The sequence below is a fragment of the Equus asinus genome, chromosome 1 (assembly GCF_041296235.1).
Source record: "Equus asinus isolate D_3611 breed Donkey chromosome 1, EquAss-T2T_v2, whole genome shotgun sequence".
Taxonomy (NCBI): domain Eukaryota; kingdom Metazoa; phylum Chordata; class Mammalia; order Perissodactyla; family Equidae; genus Equus; species Equus asinus.
In genome coordinates, this window is record NC_091790.1 from 130,897,392 (window position 1) to 130,920,160 (window position 22,769).

The 22,769-nt window shown below is 37.3% G+C and overlaps 1 protein-coding gene across 2 annotated transcripts in view; it reads left to right on the top strand.

Annotated features, from left to right (window-relative positions):
• Positions 1–22,769, top strand: part of GRM3 (glutamate metabotropic receptor 3) — a 226,271-nt gene that overhangs the window by 187,115 nt on the left and 16,387 nt on the right. For both annotated transcript variants that reach the window (XM_014853373.3, XM_044768047.2), the window contains one exon: positions 16,515–17,581. In XM_014853373.3, the coding sequence (XP_014708859.1) occupies positions 16,515–17,581 (1,067 nt within the window). The remainder of the gene's footprint in view (positions 1–16,514; positions 17,582–22,769) is intronic.

The window sequence follows — 22,769 nt, forward strand, 5'->3', positions numbered from 1 at the left end:
TTTCTGTTAACTAGAAAGAAATAGATGTCATAAACATTTAAGTGGTTTTAGTCTAATTTAGGTAAAGGAAGTCTACAATCTAAAGAACTGCTATGGTTCATATAATAAATTATATGGAGAGACCTAAGCCATTTAACCAAGGTTCAGAAAACCAGCTGGCTGATAGCACAGTGGCCACACAATGGTCCAAACTGATTCATTCACTCCATTCATTCACTCATTCATTCATTTAACAAACATTTATGGACTACCTACCAAATGACAGACACTCCAGCAAACGAGCCAAGAGCTATAGATCACTTTCTGTATGCTAGACACTGTGCTAAGCACTCTCACTTTAATCTTCACAGTAATCCTCTAGGTTTACTGAGACACAAATAAGTGAAGTGACCAGTAAGTGATGAAACTGAGATTCCAGCACAGGCAGTCAGACCCCAGGGAAAGTGATGCATGACACAGCCCCATCCGTCCAGAGCTCTCAGTCTAGATGGGGGACCCAGAGCAAAGAAACAACTTACTGAAGGTTACTTATACTCTGCTAGAGGTGTACACACAAGGGCCCTGAGACCCCGAGAAGAGACATCACTTATGGTCAGGCATCACTTGTTTTCCTACATTCTCCACCACAATACTTCCTTAATTTATTCCCTCTCTCCTCATTTGGGGAAAAAATTCAAATTTTAAAATTTATAATTTGCTTTCTAACTAGAGGGACTTTTTCCCTTCTCCTTTGATATTTGTGAAGTAATTACACCTGGCTTAAGACAACTGCTTTGCAAGAAACTATTCTGTATTCAGCAATGTTTATTAAAGGGATGGAAATTCAAATACATCGTCAACTGTTCCAGCTTGCCCCAGATAGGGACCAGGCAAACTGGAACTCCCACCAACTGTGTCTGTTGTTCAATAAATGTATAGGGTCACCAGGTCTCCCCGTGTTTCAAGAGCAGAGAAATCTAAATTTTTCTCTCAATATTTTAAAAAAGGACACATTGAGATTTTGAAAATAAAACAGAGGACAAACAGAACATTTCTCAGGCTGAATTTAGCCTATAGGTCCCAGGTTACAATTCCTGTTTGAAATATAAGTTTTATAATATAAGTTTGGTTTCTGCCTTTGAGGAGCTCACAAAATGGTGAGAGTCAGATAGTAACGGCAAGAGATACACAGCAAAAAATTATAACATGAGAGAAAGATGAAAGTGCCAAAGAAGAAGAATATTGTACATGGGTCACAGAGAGGAATTATACTTCCAGCTGAGATACAGCAAAAGGCAGCAGAGGCAGCATTTGTGCTGGCCTTAAAGGATGTGAAGGTTTCACAGGCATTACAGGGAAGAAAGGGCAGGTAAAGCACCGGGCAGGCCAGGCGTAAAGCTGCACAGGTGAGCAGAAGACAAGGGCAGTTCAGTTTTCTTGTGGATTGTGAAGGGACAGAGCAGAAGATGTGAAGGATGAGGTGGACCAGATTGTGCAGGACTGTGACATCCATGGTGATACTTTACTCTGCAGGGTGTAGTTCCAAGATACACCAATACACAAGATGTTAGGCATCCTTCAGTAAATGACTTAAAATAAAATTCGATAGTCCAAAACCTGGGGAAAGGCTATATACCATATCAGTCTCTGGATGATTCTCAAAGCAGACTGACAAATTAGATGCTCTAAGAACTAATCCCTACATCTAGCAATGAAACCTGGTTAGCTTTGTTAATCCAGCTTATTATTTGATCATGGAACTTTTTTTTCTTAGACCACTTATTTTTACCCTAAAAAGAATAAAATATTGCACTCAGTGCTGCTGGATACAACAGGAACGTCCTTCATGCCATGGAGTGATGGGATACTGGTAGTTGTGGTACCTTAACAATGTTTTAAGAGGAGTGTGAACAAGAAAAAAAAGAGGAGAGACTGACTGCAGAAAATCAGCTAGGAGCCTATCACAGCAAGAATAATGAGTTCCTATTACATAGAACCCACTGTGTATATGCCAGACATCACTTGAGGTGCTGTTCATATTGTACTTTCTGTAATGAGAACCAGAATTATGATAAAAGCAGCAATCAATATCCAATTTCAGGGCAAATATGGACCAGCCAGTATTCACCTTCCCCTCCCATCCTCTCAGCTTCCTCTATCTTTTGCCCCCCTCTCTTTTTTCTACTCTGCCCTTGCGTTTTTTTCCTAGTACTGGTAGGATATGCCCTGTAAGTCCAGTTTGAAAGAAAACAAACATTTGAAATTTGAATGCTGCCGTGACATCATTTTTCAAATGATTGAGATTCATTTCCCTCTCCTTATTGCTCTCTGCCCTTTTCTTTAAGATATATTATAAGCTAGAACTAACAGGGCAAGTAGGTGGTTAGTTCTGTGGGGGCTTTTAGGTCTTTAGGATGAGATTTAGTGCCAACTCCTACTTTCTCCTTTTCTTCTTCTGGGTTCTAAACATATAAGGATCAATAGCCAAGAGGAAACAAATTTCAGCTTTTGTTAATAACTGAGCAAGTGCCTGATCTCCCCTCCCACCTTCTCCCTCATACAAAACTTCTCTAATGTTATGGCTACAGTACTGGGCAAAGAGGTTTTGGTTTCCTATAACCCCTGTCTAAATGGTTGGATCATTAAAGTTGATTCCAAGCCTGCTTATGCAAACATCCAATTGTATGAGTAATGCATGTCACATCTTCCTTCCCCACCTGTTGCAGGTGGAGCAGAGCCTAGAGGAGGGTCAGAGTTGCTAAGTAAGTGCCACCCCATCTGTACAGCCTGGAGACTGGAACTGCAGAGGTGGGCCTGAAGGTAGCCAAGGCTGATCCTGAAAAGTTGGTCCTTCTATCAGTCAGTCAGCAGAGGTAGAAGAGCATCTGCATGTCTCTTAATTACTGTGATACTGCCAATTAGGAGAAGACAGTCAGTGAATTTCAGACTCTGCCAATCAGCTCTGCAGCTTCTCCTCTGTGGAGGAGAAAAATAGGATGGGAAAGGATGGAAACTAAGAAGTTCCCTTTTCTTAGGGCTGAGGCTAAACCCCAGAGGATACCATTTCAGGAAAGTTGGACTAACTTCCTGCCCAAAATTCTTCCTCCACTGAGATATCAGATTCCATCATCAATAATTTACCCATGATAGCCTTTCATATTATTCTTTGACTCTGATCTGTTTCAATATGAATATCCCTGAAAGGAGTAACATAAACAGAATCTAGTACTTTGATGGGAATTGGTTTTGCTTAGGGCTAAATGTGAAGTGTAAGCATTGGGACAAAGAACGCATACTGAGAAAAAAAGAGGAAGAGAGAAACAAAGTGGAAGAGCCCCAAGGCTCTTCTGTCTACTTCATAATTACACACCTGCTTGGAGACTAATATGCAAATACCAGCATTTTCCCCATTGATTTCCAGGATGACTTTGAGTAAAGTCCTGGATGTTAACAACGCCCCATCCTCTAGTTTTTCAGTAAAAATACCATTTGGGAAATGTGGGAATTTATGTAAGAAAATTTACATATATATATATATATATATATACATACACATATATAATAGATAAAATTAACCTGGTTATAGAACCCCTGCATATCCCTTAAGTATAACAATTAAATATTATACATTTTATGCATTATATATGTATATATTATATAATATTTAATATATAATATAAATACACAAAATATGAACAAATTATATATTATATATAATTAATATATATTCTATAATTAACATATCTTACGTTATATAGAATATGCTTAAGGGACATGTTAGAATTTTGTCACCAAGTTAATTTTTTCTACCTTAACACAATTGAAAGAAGAGTGGAAGTAAGATTCACAAGAGCTAAAATGATTTCTGAGGTTGATCAATTTCTAAGAGCATTTTATAACAAGGAACAAAATAACCAGATTTATGATACCCTTAGCAAACTTATTTTTAGAAAACTTCAAAATAGAAATTATAGCACAAATTGAGGGAAAAAAATTTAAGCTATTACTTTCAATTTTGTCACCTTAAATATTTGCAATGGAACAGAAACTCTTTCTGGAAGATGTGGGTTTGGAATTTTTTAACAAGGTGTGGATGTGCTTGATGACCTGACAAGGTCACTTAAAATCGTGCAGTTCAATAACGCAGCCCCTCTCTGTGAGGACAGAAGACCAGGCTGTGCTACAGTGGTTTAGGGAAAGCATGACAACCTAACAATAGACCTGCACGCTGGGAGGAGAAGTAATTTATTTTCCCCTGTATTCTCTTTACGTGAAACTACACAGAGAGCCAGATGCATGTCCATGCATGCATAAAGCGAGAGAATAGAAATTCATTTACTTCACTCATAGATTTCAGGTACCGCATGCTGAGCTGCTGTGTTTATCTCTGGAAAGTACACCCTCAAAGGCTGAATAAAATTTCTGTTGTTCTGTTTTTTATATAACATAGCATATTGTTTGCTTAAAAATGGAAAGCTCATTTTATTAAGTATTCTTGTTACTTGTCTTCAGAATCTTAGCTCTGCCACCCTTTTTCAAGTGTGCTTATCATAGTTTGCACTGCTGACTTACTGGAACTTCTCTAACAGGGATTTTCTCAGCCAGTTTCACCTTCTGTCCATATCGCTGCTCACTCTTCTGCAGCACTTAGATCTGCAGCACAGCAGGTGGAGAAGTGCTTGAAGGACAGAACAATGGGAAACAGACATATGCCTTCTTTTTAAGAAGTCATGAATATGAACTTCTATCCAACTTTGTTTGGGGGAAAGCCTTTTGTGAGTTTGCTTTGTTTTGTTCTTTATGCTCTACTAGTTGGCATTGCCACATTAAAAAACATGAGGACAGAATTAAATTTGTCCTCAGCCTTCTCAATTTCTTGTCACAAAATTAAAAACTTTTGATGAGTGTTGCAAAGTCACAGTGTTCTTGGGTGCTCAGGTTTGTGCTGGGGACATCACATTAAAAAAGAGAAAATTCCCACAGAGACCTCACTTAACGCTCCCCACTAACAGTTATTCTTGCTGTGAGTCTGCTCTGAAAGGGTATATGACACCTGCTCCTGCTACACACAAGAAATTGCTCTTTCCTGGAAGGTGATTGACAGCAAGAGACATTCAGCTGAGTTGACTGGTGTTTTCAAAAGGGGATGAAAGAAAACCATAGAGATCTGTATGAACTGGCTCCGTGGTAGAGGTGAGAGGAAGGTGGGAATGGGGTTCAGTAAAGCTGCTGATGGATGTGAAAAAGAGAAGACTTTGAAAGAGAATATTGAAGGGAGTATGTAAGCTGGAAATGACTGGAGAGAGAGAAAAAAGACCAGGTAGTAGTAACTTCAATATGATAACACCATAAAGAATTTATCTGGCGTTGGTGTTTTCAATTTATAAAGAAGTTTAAGATTATCAAAATATTTCTAGAAATCCAAACACTTATTACCCTAGAGCAGGGCTTTTCCCTCTTGGCTCTAGTGGCATTTTGGGCGGGATCATTGTTTGTCGGGAGGGTATGTTGTGTGCATTGTAGAACAGTTAGCAGCACCCCAGGCGTCTACTCACTAGATGCCAGTAGCGGTCTCCGTCCTGAGTCATGACAACAAAAAACGTCTCCAGACATTGCCAACTGTTTTCTCGGGGGCAAAATCACCCCTGGCTGGGAACCACTGATCTAGGCCAGTGGGTTTTAATCTTGGCTGCGTAATAATATAGTAAAATATCAATCTGCAAAGGCTCATTTCCTAAGATTGATATTTAATTGGTCTCCGGTATGGCTGAGTCATGGGCATGTTTTTTAAGTTCCTGAGATGATGCTATTCAGTCTAATAAGTCTAATAATCAGTTTAGGAAACAATTAGTGGAATGCCTACTCTGTGCCTAGCATTGCCTTAGTTGATGAGGGTACAAAGATGAATGAGACATTGTCCTTGGGCTAGAGGGGCTTAGGATCTAGTGAAGACGTGGACACACAATGGATACATTTCCAATATATTGTAGTCTATTTCCTTAAAGGTACAGGACACTATGTCAGCACAGAGAAAGAGCTGGTAACCTCATGGCACAATGTCAAAGATATCAGTATATTTCCACCAGAATAGCTAAAACTCAGAAGGCAGCAAACTTAAGGAAGTGAAGCAACTGGAACTCTCATATATAGCAGTTTCACTAACGTATGCATGTGCATACATATGTACACTTGTACACACAAACACACCAGAAATGCATACGTGTATTGGAATAGTCATAGCAGCATGTAGGAGATGCTCTCAGTGCCTCACCGAAATCCCCTTAGCACTCACTATTTTCCTACATGCCAATGGCTTCTTAATATAAGTACCTGTGACTCTACCAAGGAGCTTTCTCTGGCCACAGGAGCGTGCTCTGCCTGTACCTAGAGCAGGCTGAAAGTGCCATGGAGCAGCCGTCAACCAATGACAAACAAGAGAAGTCCCATCCAAGCTAGTGAGTAGCTGTGGTATTATGTCCCAAATCCCATTCTATGCTGTCTCCCAAAGGGCCCCAGTGAAAATGACACCCCCTGGTGCCCATGGATGCACTCTGTATTGGATTCATTCCTATCTATATCTTACTTCTCCACTCCCCTCTAAACTCTCAAATCAACACTTGAACTCAAATCTAGTCTTGGGGTTTGTTTCTGGGATAACTCAGCAAAAGACACAGCATTATTCATATAAAGTGAAGACTTAAATGTCCATCAACAGAAGCATAGCTAAACAAATTGTGGCACATCCATATAATAAAATATTATGCATCAATAAAAATGAACTAACTATAGATTCTCATCACTACTTGAATGAATCTCACCAAACTTAATTTTGAGCAAAAGGTGTTACATCAAAATAATATATACTTTATGATTACATTACTATAAAGTTTAATATGAGGCAAACTAGTTCACAGTACTAAAAGGTACAACAGTGGTTCCCTTTGGGGAGAAGGAAGGGTGAATAGGGACAGGAACAAGGGGGCTGGTAATGTTCTGTTTCTTAGCATCCATAATGTTACATGGGTGTGTTCATTTTGTGATAATTCATTTATTTTTACCCTTTTTTTGTATATATATTTCAATTAAAAGTTTTTAAAAATCTAAACATTCACCATAGGGAATGCAAGAAAAGCAAAATATATAACAGGGAGGGCAGGAGTTGGGGAGGAGAGGGTAGAAAAAGATGTGGTGGTAGCATTAGCTCACAGTAAAGAGGGTCCCTAACCAAAGATTCAGGGGCCACCATGAAACCTCCAGCTAAAATAATAAAATAAGCAAAGGCAGGCCCCAAAATCCTGATCCCTGAATTGGGGGTGGAAGGGATTGGAATCTCACTAATTTTCACTCACTGGTCTTTTGCCTGTGCCTCACCTCCACATTCTTCATTCTCAGTCTGAGCGTCCACTGTTCCTTTCTGAGCTGCCTTGAGTGCCGAAAATTTCAACAAGAAGATGTAGAATCCAGATAGAGAAATCAGTAAAATATAAAGCATTAGAAGCATTAGCCATGCTAACTTTCCAGGAGAACTGAAGAGAGTTCTTTTCAACAGAACACCCTAAAAAAGCAATACTCTTTCAATAGCTTTTCTCGAACACTCACTTTCACCATGCACCTTATGTCCTTACTGAGCATTTTTCACATGTGAGACTGAGCACCAAAGACATCGAGGTGGGGCTTACTCCAGCAGCTATGCTCTGTTGATAAATAACTGTGGCAATGCTTCAGCAATTTAGTTCCTAATCCGTAGGTAAATTGATTACTGATAGCCAGGGATTCATTCCTATTCTTTCCTCTCTTCCTGCTACATGATGTTTGTAAAAGATTCTCTTGGCTCTAGCCAAAGGATTTTGATTTCTTTACCTCTTGACATCTAATAACAAGCTCTTTCAAGGGAGATGTCATTTTCTGTCTTCTCACCTATGTTTTTAATCCAATTCATCAAATTAGTTCACAGAAACCTCAGTGAGGGCCTGGTTGTAAAATGTTGTAAAATTGAAGCCATGTTGCTGTTAGTAGCTTTTGCCATCTTCATTAGTATTTATGAATGTGAACCCCGGCAGTGGCAGTAATATTCCCATTACTGAAAGCCTGTTAAGAGCCACATTATTGTCTTACCTTAATTGGACTTCTGTCTGAGGGAAAAAAATAAAGAACTGATTTAATTTTCTCCTGCCATTGACCTATGATATTTGTAAGGCATAAACTTGCCTCATCTCTACCAAATGGGCTCTAGGAGGGCTGGTCACCTTGGTGTTAAACTGCTCAAGTAAATCCATTCGAAACTGGCATCAGAACTAACTGGATAATGAACTAAACTGAGAAGTCATTCTGCCGATTTGAGACCACATCAAGCTCTCTCTGAAAAGTTAGGACTTGATTTTGAGGAACTGGAGGAGTGAAGGGCCTGAAATTCGATTTTGGAGAAGGTCGTAAGTCTTTTTGAAAACAATTCTGCCATCTTTCCAATTTTTCCCCCATTTAGTTTGGTTTTTTTCATGTTGCAAAAACAACAAAGGGAAGTGATTTATTTTTTCCATTTCAAAAGATGCTCACTCCCTTGGGAGATTCAACTGGAGAAATAAGAAACTCCCCAGTTTCCTCACCCTAAAGAACTATACAGCTGATCTCCAGAGAACCATGGCTCCAGCTCACTGGACTAGAACTATTTCCCAGGTGAGTTATTGGACTTAGAGGCAACTCTAAAGGCATCAGGAAGGCAACAGGATCAACACCCTAGGGCTTCAAGCTGCTCTGACACTTGAAGTCACTTCAGCAGCACCTGAGAAAGAGCTTGGTTTTCTTACCTGACTCTTCACTACCCAGGCCAGCGTCACATTTGGAATAACCATTCAGGAACAGGATTATTCGCACGTGTGGAATATTTGACAGAAACAAGTTACTTTTTTTCTTCTAGGTATTCATTCTTTCTCATTCTAGTGTAGACACAGCAACCCTTTATTCCAAACTACAGATCAGGGTACTTCTGCTGACAATGGATTTTTCTTTAGAATTTGTATTGTATTCATTTGAAGTACTTTAATGTGTTTTATGGATTTAAATGGATTTAGCCATTAGCCCATACTTTGTTACATATTTAACAAGATAAATTTAGTAAAAGGAAAATTTATATTAAAAAACAAAATTTCACCAAAGGACTATTTGTTTGTGCACCGCCTACTTATCAAGGACTTGTTATAATATTTGCAGCAGTATCATTTTAATAATTTATTTGCTTAAACTGTTCTGCCTCAACTTTCTCAATTATTCTTTATACTTTTTTAACTTTATAATTTATTTTTATCAGAATAATGAATGTACATAGTTTGTACATGAATTCGACAAGCTTATAAGAACAAAGGTCTCTGTCTTCACTCTTTCCCAAGTCAAGTCTGTTTTCCACAGTTATTTGCTCTGACTCTTGATAATGTCCTCCCTCTATTTTCTATTGCTGGAACTCCTGTTGATTGAATGTTGAAATTCCACAGAGTATTCTCTAATTTTCCTGTTTTATTTTCTATTTTTCCATCTCAGGATTTTTTGCCAAACTTTGAGAGTTTTCTCAAATTTATCTTTCAATCCTTACATTGAATTTCTATTTCTGCTATTTCATTTCCAAAAGCTTATCTTTTTTTCCCAGCTTTTGTGGTGAGGAAGATTGGCCCTGAGCTAACATCTGTTGCCAATCTTCTTCTTCTTTTTTTTTTCCTTGCCAGAGCCCCAGCACATAGTTGTTTATCCTAGTTGTAAGTCCTTCTGGTTCTTCCATGTGACATGCCACCACAGCATGGCTTGATGAGCAGTGTATAGGTTCACACCCAGGATCTGAACTGGCGAACCCCAGGCTGCTGAAGTGGAGTGTGCAAACTTAACTACTACGCCACGGGGCCCCATAAAAGCTCACTCTTGTTCTCTGAATGTTCCTTCTTGAAAATATAGTGTGCCTATCTCATAGATGCAACATCTTCTCTTATCTCTCTGAACACATTATTGGTTTAAAGCTTTGGTCTTTTGCTCCCTGCATTGTCTCTATTTACTCCAAGTTTCTTTTTCTTCTTGTTTCAGTCTCTCTCTTTCGGGGTAGAAGTTTACTCAAATGTCTGCTGATCTTTGATTGTCAATTTATATTTTCCTTTTCTATTATTATATTTTGAATAATTAATACATTCACATGCTTCAAAATGTAAAGGTATATAAAATAATTCAGTAAAAATTTCCCTCCCATCTTTCCCATGCATCTGCTCATTTCCCATCTCTTGCCCTTTGGTAACCACTCTTCTTGGGTATCCTTCCAGAATTCATTTATGCATATAAAAGAAAAAAAGAATAGATTCTTCTATTTTCCCAATTTATGTAAAAGATAGCATATTAAATGTTATATAAATACACTGTATTATACCTTACTTTTTTACAGATAACAACATGACTTTTAGATTTTTGTATAGCTCCATAATATGTGGCACATAGAACTCTTCCTCATTTCTTTTGATAAGTGCATAATACTCCATTTTATTCACTACTTATCATTCCTAATTTTGTTCTATTCTAAACTATCCTGGAATAAAAAAATTGTAAAAAAATTATTTCACACGTATGCAAGTATATCTATAGGATATATTTCACAAATTGGAATTAGCAAGTCTAAAGTTACATGCCTTTGTAATTTTGAAAAATTTTGTCAAATTGCCCTCCATTAGGGTCAAATTACACCTCCCTTAGAGGTGTACCAGTTTATATACTCGCCAGCAGTGTAAAAGAGTTCTTGCTTCACAAGAGCCTCATTAACAGAATACATGTACAAATGGAAGGTAGTTTTACTTTGTGCATTAGTTTTCTATTGGCTTTGTAACAAATTATCACAAGCTTAGTCTCTTATAGCAACACAAATTTATAATCTAACAGTTTTCAGAGGTTAGATCCAAAACTGATTGCACTGGGCTGAAAGTTATGGTGCTGGCAGGGCTGCATTCTTTTCTGAAGGCATTAGGTGAGAATCTATTCTTTTTGCCTTTTCCAGTTTCTAGAGGACATCTTTAAGGGACCGTTATTCTGCTTATGACAATTTGTATTTTTCTTTATTTTGATTGATGTTGAACCTATTTTTATGTGTTTAAGGACCATGTGTTTTTCCCGTTTGGTGAAACCTGTTCATATTCTTTGACCGTTTTTCTGTTGGTTTATTAGAATCTTTTATATATTAGAAATTAGACCATTGTCTATTATATCAGTTGTAAATATTATTTCCTAGCTTGTCATTTGAGCTCCTGTATTATTTATGTTGGTTATTATTCAGAATTTGTTTTAATTTCATATAGTTAGGTTTAATAATTTGTTTTGTAATTTCTGCATTTTACATACTCATTAAAAAGGACTTCCTAAATTCCAATATTTTTAATTTCTTTTTAATTTCTAGCACTGGTTTCATTTTTCTCATATAAAACTTTTATCCTTTTAGGATTTATTTGGATAAAAGTTATAAAATTTAAATCCAAATTACTTTTCTTAGTTGACTATGCAGTTGCCTAATATCATTTATTGAATATCCTTCTTCACTTGTTTGAGATGCCACCTTTATCATATGCAAAATTGTAGCATGTATTGGGTCTATTTATGGATATCTCATTCTCCTCCATTGGTTTTTCCATGTATTCATGAGCCAGTATCACACTGTTTTAATGATTGGGCCTTTATAATATGTAACAATATCTGGTAATGCTAGTGCTCTATCACTGCTCTTCTTTTTCTTGGCTCTTCTTACTGATTTATTTTTCCATATGAACTTTGGGATCAACTTGTTTAGGTTTTCTTTTTTTAAGTTGGTATTTTTATTGAAATTTATTAATTTTTATTTATTATTAAATCAATTAAGAGAGAATAGAATATTATGTCTTGCTATCCAAGAATGCGGTATGTCTTTTTATTTATTTTATCATTCTTTTGAGTCTTTCATTCGTGTTCATATAGGTCTTTCACATATTTTGTTAAGTCTATCCTGAGTTTTTTTATTTCTTTGATGCTATTTAAATGGAGTGGTTTTTCTGATTATAATTTGTATATATAAACTATTTATCTTTTCTAATATATCTTAGCAGATCTCTTAGTAATTTAGTATATCAACAGAAGCAATTACATTCTCAGTCCCCGAATATGACAATCAGGAGAAATAAACAATGGCAGCATTAGTCTCCTAGAATGACAAGATTAATTAATACCTTTTATTTGTTTTTGGAATAGTATAACCTCAAATTTTAATTTTTAAATATTTTTATTATGAAATGCTAAATATACAGAGAATATACTTAACTCAATGCAGTTTATGAAGCATAACAAAAAAATAATCATCCATGAAAAACACTCCATCCAAACAAGAAACAGAATATAACAAACTGGCATCCACTTTTGTGCTCTTCCCTGTCCCATCCCTCTGCCTACCTCCACCTCACCCCATGTGCACTATGCTAAACTTTGCCTTTATCATTCATTTGCTTTTTCTTTAAAGTTTATCACTTCTGTGTGTACTCCCAAATAGTATATTTAGTTTTGTTCATCTTAGAACTTTATAAAAGTAGAATCATATAGTCTTTTCACACAATATTGCTTCTAAAATACATCCCATCTTCTTTCCTATAGCTGTTGTTACTTTCATTTCACAACAGTATAATATTGTGAATAATCCACAATATAATTTTTTAGTGCTGTTGGAAACTGGAACTGTTTCCGCTTGTGTTTCACTTGTAAACAGTACTAATAACATTCATCTACATGTTTTGGGTACACCTGTGCAAGGATTTCTCTAAGGTACATGTGTAAGAACATGATTTCTGAGTAATATTTATGCAAATATTTAACTTTAATACCAAATTGTATGCTCCAAATCGCTGTGTATGGGTTCCTTGTGCTATCAGGAACATGCAAGCTTTTTATGGAATAAAAAGTTTATGTGGTTTTTATAGAATGCATCATTTATTAAATATTTTTAGGGCCATACACTCTCTAGAGAAACTACTCAACGCGACTGTTGTAGTGGGAAAGCCACTGTAGGTAACATGTTAACAAATGAGCATGGTTGTGTTCCAATAAAACTTTATTTGCCAAACAGGTAATAGGCAGAATTTAGCGCGTGGGCCATAGTTTGCCAGCTCCTGCTCTATATCGGTATTGATGCTTCATATTTTTATACTTCTTAATAGCAAATATTTAGCAAAAAAAAAAAGTGAGAGATATAGCAAATGTGACAAAATATTAACAGTTAGTTAATTATAAGTGATTCCAGTACAATAGCGTCCATTATACATTTCTTTCTTCATTTCTATAGGTTTGAAATTTTTCAAAATATCAAGGTAGGGAGGAAAAAACTGATGAAAGTCTAAACATATCCCGCCCCTCTGTTTTTAAATAGCCTCATGAAAAATAGTGGCAACGGTATGTAAAAGCCAGAACTAAAGTCCTTGTTTAAGATCTCTAAAAAATTTATTAAGGCTCAGCATTTTCAAACAATTAAGAAAGAAACATGGGAATTGAAACATTACTACTAAATTTTCAAGAGTAGGAATCAATATCAGAATTCTTATGTTACATCAAACTGTTTATTTGATGCTTAGAAAAACTCATTAAAAATTTTAGAAACTACTTTCATATGTTACAAATAAGTAAAATGTCGAGTATTTTAACACATTTTACATCAAGCATAGAAACCTTAGAGGTATTATTAGTTTTGTTATTCTCAACCAGGCAACAGCTCTCCCCCAATGTTTAGTTGATAATGTTAGATGATTTCCAGGAAAGATTTGTAAAAGGAATGTTTTACATCTTTAATGTTTACATTATTAGCTCACATGCCAACAATCTTACCAATAACCCCTCCAGTTAAGAACACACAAAACAATCAGTTTTATCATCTATCAAATATTACTTTTAAGAAATTTTACATTCAAGAATAGCTGTGAAAATAATAAAGTGTTTAAATTAAAGATGTAAAATAGATTCCTTTTACAAATATTTTCCATAATAATCTAATAACATCAACTGAACATTGGTGGAGATTGAGTGGGTAGTTGAGAGCAAAAAAATTAATAGCACAGCTCAGGTTCCTATGCTTGATGTAAATGTGTTAAAATATTCAACATTTTGCTTATTTGTAACATACGAAAGGAGTCCCTACAATGTTTAATGAATTTTTTCTAAGCATAGACTAAACAAATTTAGTTTTAAGTAACATAAGAATTCTGATATTGACTCCTACTCCTGAAAATATAGTAATAAATGTTTCAGCCCCTGTGTTTACTTGTCCTAACAGATATTAAAGTGTAGTCTAAACTGTAGTAATTACAGAAAGATCGTACTGCTGTGGAAAGAGATCAAGAGAAACAACGAATAACATAGAGTTGAGTACCATGCAATTTCATATCTGGCAAGTGCTACAAATCAGTGGAAAATGATCTTTTTTTCACCTTTTTTATTTATTTGTAATTTTTATTTTTATTATAATTTGCAGATTAAGGAACAGAGTCAGAAAGGTTAATTTTCCTAAGGACATAGAACTATTAAAAGATAAAGATCAGAATCACACATAGTCCATCTAAATCCAACTGTGCATTCGTTCACAACATCATTCCGTCTCACTGTGATCTTGAAGCCAATCCACAACTGGAGTACAGACACACACACACATATGTGATGGGTTTGTGAATGTGGCAGAAAGCTAGGTGAATGTTAGTTAAGTCATACTGCGGTTGAGATGACAAGATCACTAAGGGAAAAAAAAAATCATAATCAGTGAGGAACAAATTTGGCATATTAGACTACACTTGCTAACAGACTTTATGTGTGATATAAAATGTTACTGTAACTTGCCCAGCCCAGACCTCCAGGGGCACCTATGAGTCCAAGGCAGGAGAGGGCTATTTGATAAAATGTCAAGTTTTCTTCACCAAGGACCCAAGTAACTCCTTGAGGTACCCTTTCCTCCATAGAATAACTAGACCCAAGAAGAGTAACATGTTCCCCCATAGGCTGGAACAACACAAGCCCCAGAGAGGGTGGAGTGGAGCTCAGGGAGGAGGCAGTGCAGACAGCGAACAGCCACAGAGTAACTCTGCAGTGTCCTCCAGTCACCCTTTCCCATTCCATAGAGGGGTTGTAATTGGGCACACTAACTAAACTACAGTTCCCAGCCCCTCTTGAAGTTCGGTGTGACCCTGGGACTGATTTCTAATGAATGAAAACATGTGCCACTTCCAGGTTTATACTTTTAAGAAGCAGGTGTACCTGCTTCATACTCTCCTCCCACTGGGTTCATGCTGATGAGGAGGAGGCCCTAGGAACGGGCACACCCTCAAGCTGGAAGGGGCCTGGGTTGCTAAATCACCGTGTGAAAGAGAGATACTCACCAACCAAGACCTTAGACTGCTGCATGAGGAGAAATACACTTCCTCTGTGTTTGAAATGTTAAACAGTTTTGGGTCTCTTTACCACCACAGGCAGGCCTACCTTGACTAGTAGAGTCTGTCTATGCATTGTATAGGCATCATCAACATTCTTCTTCTACATCTAAGGAAACAGTAAAGATTGGTAGCGTGAAGTAGTAAGACCAAAGCAGGCGGCATAAAAATGGATGATCAATGTGGCAGCTGACATTGGCAAGAGAGACATGATGAACAAACAGCTGCAAGAGAGGAAACTTAGATGTTCAGAGAACTGCTGCTCTTAGCAACTTGCAGAGAGCTATATGAAAGCAACAGGGCTGAGGGGAGGTCATTTGCCTGAGGGCTGCCGATCCCGAAGAGTTAGCAACAAACTTTAAAGCACAGTTATCTAGCTTCTACATACCGTTGGTGCCTCCAAGATATCCAGGTCATATGTGTTTATGCAGATAGGAGCATGCCATATATAGACACATGCATGTATCTAGTAAGAATGAATATACTCCAAAACATGAAAATATTAAGGCTGAAGGATTATGGACAGGTTTCCATTTTTTTCCTTCTGAATCATCTGAACTGTTTAAGAGAAGCATACCATACATTTATAATGAAAACATTTTTCTTCATTTTGAAGGAGAAAAATTCTTCCTATTAATTTTAAATTTCTCAAAAATATTTAACATTTTGGTGGTAGTACATAAATAAATACGTAATAAGGATGAGACATGAAGTTTTGCCCAACTCCTGTTGTGAAATCTTTCAAGAAATGAATATTTACACACCAAGTAGAATATCACTACATGTTTGCCAGTTTCCCTGTTACTTAGCAAGCTCCTTTGAAGGCAGGCACTGTGTTGTACTCATGCTTTTCACTGGCACTTGGCACACAGGAGGCTGTCAGGAATGTTAAGTGAATGAATTTATAAATACATGAGTACTCTAGTAGCTTTAATGTGCAAAGTCAATGGTAATTGGTAAATTATTTCAGCCTTAGAATCCCTATTCTCTGTTATTTCAGTTTTGTTTTGTTAAGTCTATGACATAAGGTAATTGACTGGTCACATCTAAGACACCTAAACAGTGTTCTTTTTTTTTTTTTCACTTTACATATGACAGCTCCATTCATCCCAAATAAAGGTGCAGATAGCATTGTCAAGTTTGACACTTTTGGAGATGGAATGGGACGATACAACGTGTTCAATTTCCAGTACGTGGGTGGCAAGTATTCCTACCTGAAGGTTGGTCACTGGGCAGAAACCTTATCACTAGATGTTGATTCTATCCACTGGTCCCGGAACTCAATCCCCACTTCCCAGTGCAGTGACCCCTGTGCCCCCAATGAAATGAAGAATATGCAACCAGGGGATGTCTGCTGCTGGATCTGCATCCCCTGCGAGCCCTATGAATACCTGGCTGACGAGTTTACCTGTATGGATTGTGGCCTTGGGCAGTGGCCTACTGCTGACCTCTCTGGCTGCTTTGACCTTCCCGAGGACTACATCAAGTGGGAAGATGCCTGGGCCATTGGTCCAGTCACCATCGCCTGCCTGGGTTTTCTGTGTACATGCATGGTTGTGACTGTTTTTATCAAGCACAACAACACACCCTTGGTCAAAGCATCAGGCCGGGAGCTCTGCTACATCTTGTTGTTTGGGGTTGGCCTGTCATATTGCATGACATTCTTCTTCATTGCCAAGCCATCACCAGTCATCTGCACATTGCGCCGACTGGGGCTGGGGACCTCCTTCGCTGTCTGTTACTCAGCCCTGCTGACCAAGACAAACTGCATCGCCCGGATCTTCGATGGGGTAAAGAACGGCGCTCAGAGGCCAAAATTCATCAGCCCGAGTTCTCAGGTTTTCATCTGCCTGGGTCTGATACTGGTGCAAATTGTGGTGGTGTCTGTGTGGCTCATCCTGGAGGTTCCAGGCACCAGGCGGTACACCCTTCCAGAGAAACGGGAAACAGTTATCTTAAAATGCAATGTGAAAGATTCCAGCATGTTGATCTCCCTTACCTACGATGTGATCCTAGTGATCTTATGCACAGTGTATGCCTTCAAAACGCGGAAGTGCCCAGAAAATTTCAACGAAGCCAAGTTCATTGGTTTTACCATGTATACCACTTGCATCATCTGGTTGGCCTTCCTCCCTATATTTTATGTGACATCAAGTGACTACAGAGTAAGTCTTTGAATGTTTTTTCCTTTTCTTTCTTCTTTTATCCTGCCAATGTTATAGACTCCTTTTATTTCATCTCAGCAATTAGGTAGGTAATTATAAAAGCCATGATGAACTGCTATATTTTATATGTAAATTAATTCAATATGTTTTTAAAGCATTTAATTAGTGCCTACTATATGCAAAGCACTGTGCTAGGCAAGGGAAGGAAGATAAATGTAAATGGCACGGTCATTCATTAAAGCAATTTATAATCTAGTGGGAGAAAAATGTAACACACACACATGCACACACACATAAAACTTTTAAATATAGAAAGCACTGCCAAGAGAATAAGACTTAAGCCACTAAGAAGCTAGTGAGAATACTTCAAATTAGATACAAGAGGACCTGGCTACCACAGATCAGTCTGTAAATTAACATGGACTTGCAACATTAAGCCAGGATCAGTTTAAAGATCTAAAAACTTTCACTCAAGCTTCATATAAGTATCATCACTTCTCTAAAACAGATTAAAATATAATGTTAATTTGTTATACTTTTTCTACAACTTTAGTTCCTATAGGCACATGGGTGGGTGTGTGTGTGAGTGTGTATATATAAAATTTTTGAACTAGTTAAAAATTTTACTGTATATATCCAAGTAACCTAATTAAATCATTATTTATAGTCTTTAGTAATATATAGTTCAAATTTCTGGGCTTAAATATAATTATCTTCTCTTCTGAAAGAAATAGTTCATTACATCATAATTTCTCAAATTGTTGAAACCGTCAGTTTCTTTTGCATTTATAATTCTGATTTTAGTGTCAATGAGCATAGGAATTTTTTCTCTTGAGGCAATTGGTTTTTATTCTCTATATTTCTTAAGCTATCATAGACTAAAGTTTTCCAGAGGCATACTGGTTTCCTTGTTGCACCATGATTCCGCAAAATGAAGTATGTCTGCGGGTTCTAACAGTCCCCAGGCCTTCTGCTTATCAGCAACTCCTGCATTCCCAAAGTCTGGAATACTGCAGCTCAAAAAAAGACAAAGCTATTCAAAGCAGGGGATCAAGAAAGTGGCAAAGCTTAATGTATCTAGTCTGTTAAATTATTCACAACTATGTCACTGAAACCTACGGACTGTATTAAAGGAAGAGCAAGAAAAATAAAGAACATAAGTTGAATGTTGAGGGGATTGTCAGGCTTTCTAAGACCACCTATAAAAAACTTTGAAAATCTGTCAGAAGAGAAAACATCAGAACTGAACTGGTAAAATCAAAGGTCAGATAATATGAACCACAGGGGAGTTTGAACTTTTGGAGGTGGGGGTGAAACTGGAGAACTAAAGTTCATGTACTTAATGCCCCGTTTCCATCTTCAGTCTTTACGTGCACATCCACTCCTACGGATCTGTACAGATTTTTTTTTTTAAGTTCTTAGGAAGCCATCCTTAGCAGACATGATTTGGGGTAATGGTACTAGAAAATAGTTACAATGTTAATTATTTTACTCCAGATATGAGATCAGAAACTATTCATTCTCAAAAAAATCTAATAAAAAATATAGAGCAGAAAATATTACTAAGAATAAACAAATATCATTATAAAAATGTAATATTATTGAATGCATTAGCACTTATTTCTAAAACACAAATAATGACTTTTTTTCCTTTAACATGATAGCAATATAGTAGATCAATTGACTAAATAGAATTGGCTGAAGATACTCAAAGTTTCACTGCATGGAAGAAGTCATAAGGCAAATAGGGCAGAAGTTGCAGAGTTGAGTGTTTTAAGGTCAATACTAATTAAGGCACCCAATCACACTGCGATCATCTGAGGCCTCACTTAGTCCTTACAAATAGTACCAATCCTAAATTTACAAAAGAAATGAGAAGGTAGAATGGAGCCTCCAACACAGTGGTTTTCAAATTTGACTGCACATTGAATCAAGAGGGTGGCTTTGAAAAAAATAAAGCTACCACAGGCACAGCCCCAGAGATTCTGATTTAATTGGCCTAGTCTGTGGTCTGGATATCAGGATTTTCCAAAGCTCCCCAAGTGACTCTAACTTGCAGCCAATATTGAGAACCACTGCTCTAATGAATCACATGCTCTTCTTATCCCACAGATATCTTTAGTTTGGCCTGCACTGTTTGGAAATTCTTTGAAATATTTGTCAAAGTTGGAAAATTGAGAAATTTTACATAAATTTCCAGATTCTTGGCTTCTCTTAACAAAATAAAACATGGTGCGGACTCAGATTCCTACATGTAACAATTAGCCTGACCTGAGTAGTGCTTATGCCTCTAAACAGAGCACTCTCGCTGCTGTTGCCCACAACTCCCACCAGTCCCTGAAATCTTGCACCTGGCTCCCTGCACGTATGACTCTGCATGGACACTATAACCATTTGAACTGGGGACCCTTGTTCTAGAAATTCCAGAACAAGACTGAGATTTGAAATTTCCCAGAGGGAAACCCTGTGGCTCTAAGAGAATCAGCAGCATTTTAAAAGTACCTGATAATTGAAAGGCAGCTAGAAGGAATTTGGATATCAAACAGTCAACAAGGTTTATGACTCAGCACTTTGCCACCCCTTGTGAGTTATAAATAAACATTCCAGTCTTCAAAAAGCTTATATCCCAGCTGGGAAAAAATACAAGCATAAAAGAATTCAAGATTAACACAGAACAGTTTATAATTAAATTGGTGATACAAACTCTTAAATGCCCATGGGTTTCAAAGAAGAGTTGGATCAGTAAGAGCTTGGTCTTTCCAGGAATACTGCTGAAGAGGTTGGATTTCACCCTGTACCTTGGCAGAAAAGTACAATTAAGGTAGTTACAGAATGTAGAGCATATAGGGGATATTCTTGAGACAAGACAGAATGGAACTAAGCAGAACACAGCAATATTGGTCTTACTCAAGTGGAAGTTGAGTTGGGTGTAGTGAGACACTAATAGGAATTGGTAACTTGGTCAGATTATACCAGGTGGAGGAATTCATTTAAATAATGTTTAAGGGCTTTGAGTTTTTGCAATTTTTTAATTTTTCCTTGTTTTCTTTTGGTTGGTTGTTTGCTCAGGCAAAAAGTGTCATGATGAAAGGTAAGAAAGAAACAAACTCTTCCTGATCAACTCAGATCTGACTCGGCTAGACGCTTCACATATATGCTTTGCTTACTTATCCTTATTAGCATCCTGGAAAGCAAGTTTTCTTATCCATCAGAAAGATGTGTAAACAGACTCAGAGGATAATTAACTTTCAAGGTGGCACAGTTAGGAAATAGGAGCACGAGTTTTTTGATCCAAACCCATACCTTTCACACTATTTAATATGAAGGATGGATTTGTAGGAGTAAAGCCTAAAACAAGCAAGACTAATTGAAGCTATTACAGGCATCCAAAACAGAGCAAGCAAGAACTTGGGTAAGAATTCGAAAATTTAAAGTATCTGTGAGAAATATCCAGGCCATCTCCTTCTGTATCACAATGAAACTAAGCTGGACAGTGTAAAAATCAACACTGAGTCATCAGGGATCTGTTACATAGTTTAAATGGTGTAAATAAACACTAGGCCATGTTTGAGTGTAAAGTTTTCCATAAAGGAATTAATTCATAGTAATTACTGAGTGTTTTGTTCACTCACATCTTCCAAACATATGTGAGCACTTACTATGGGCCTTGGAGACCAGCTACAAACATAGTCAAGTATCTCCTCCTTCATAAGTTATAGTCTAGTGTGGAGTAAGGGAGGATAAATGGAGAGTAAATAATGAACAAATGAAAATGCAGATAACTCATGCAGTGTTAAGTGCATGATGGAAGGAAAAGGGGGTTATGCTACTGCGGTGCTTCTCAAACTTTAAAGTGCATACAAATCACCAGGGATCGTGCTAAAATAAAGATTCTGATTTAGTAAGAACGGATGGGACCCAAGATTCTGGATTTCTAGCAAGCTTCCAAGTGATGGAGATGCTGCTAGACAAAGGACCCTACTTTTCGAGTAGCAAGCTGCTGGATTGTTATTGGGGTTGGGGCAAGTGAAGCACTTTACCTACAGTAAGCAGAGACTTTGGAGGCGACTCTAGAATTTTGACAAGGATCAAATACTTACAAAGAAATTCCAATTTTCCCACATAGAACATTTTGAAGATTTAAAAAACTATATATCAAATCTCAAATTCTTTCAAAAAATGTTTGCCACCCCTACTAGTGCCTATTTCATAATACTTCACTGAAGGTTGGGAAGGAGCCAGCCATGGGAATTCTACATGCTAGACAGAAGAAACAGCAAGTACAAACTCCCCTAGGCAAAAGTGTCTTAGAAAGAAAGAGATATATGGCTACAGTTAAATGAGTAGATGGAAGAGTGACTTTATATGAGAAGTAGGCAGGGCAGCTAGATCATGCAAGACTTTATAGCCCATAGCAAAAGTTCAGATTTTATTCTATATGAGAAAAGAAACCATCAAAAGATTTTAAGCAAAGGAGTTTAATGATCTCACATTTTAGGGGAAAAAAAAAAATCCAGGGCCAGCCCCAAAGTGTAGTTGTTAGGTTTGGTGCACTCCACTTCAGTGGCTCGGGTTCACGGGTTTGGACCTACACCACTTGTCAGGCATGCTGTGGTGGCAACCCACACATAAAGTGGAAGAAGATTGGCACAGATGTTAGCTGATGGCTAATCTTCCTCAAGCCAAAAAAAAAAAAAGAAATCAAGCTGCTAAAGACACTATGACTATATGACAGAAAGGCAAAATCAGGAGTGAGGAGACTGGTTAGGCAGCTGTGGTAGGTACTCCAGTCAGAGCTAAGGGTAGGATGTTAACAATGGAGACAGAACTTGTCAAGAACTGTGAAGGGTTTTTACCCATCTTGCATCTAACAAGTTAGCCTGCCACAGTTTCAGGAATGCTGGCAGAAGATGTGAGACTCCTGATTCAGAGACAAAGGGCTTTATTACTCACAGCCATCACTGTAGCCAGTGTCAGCATTTATATTCCCCAGTTTCCACTAGTCAATGTAAAACGGGTTAGATGACACCTGCTTATGCAGCAATCAGGACATAATCAGGGTTACAGCTTTTTCTTTTTGCCTTAAGATTAAATATGTCACAGCAGAGCACTGTTACTAATGCTATCCTTATTTAAAATGTTGGTATTGTGTTCATCATGGGTTTTTAGCATTAATTTTTATTTTTTT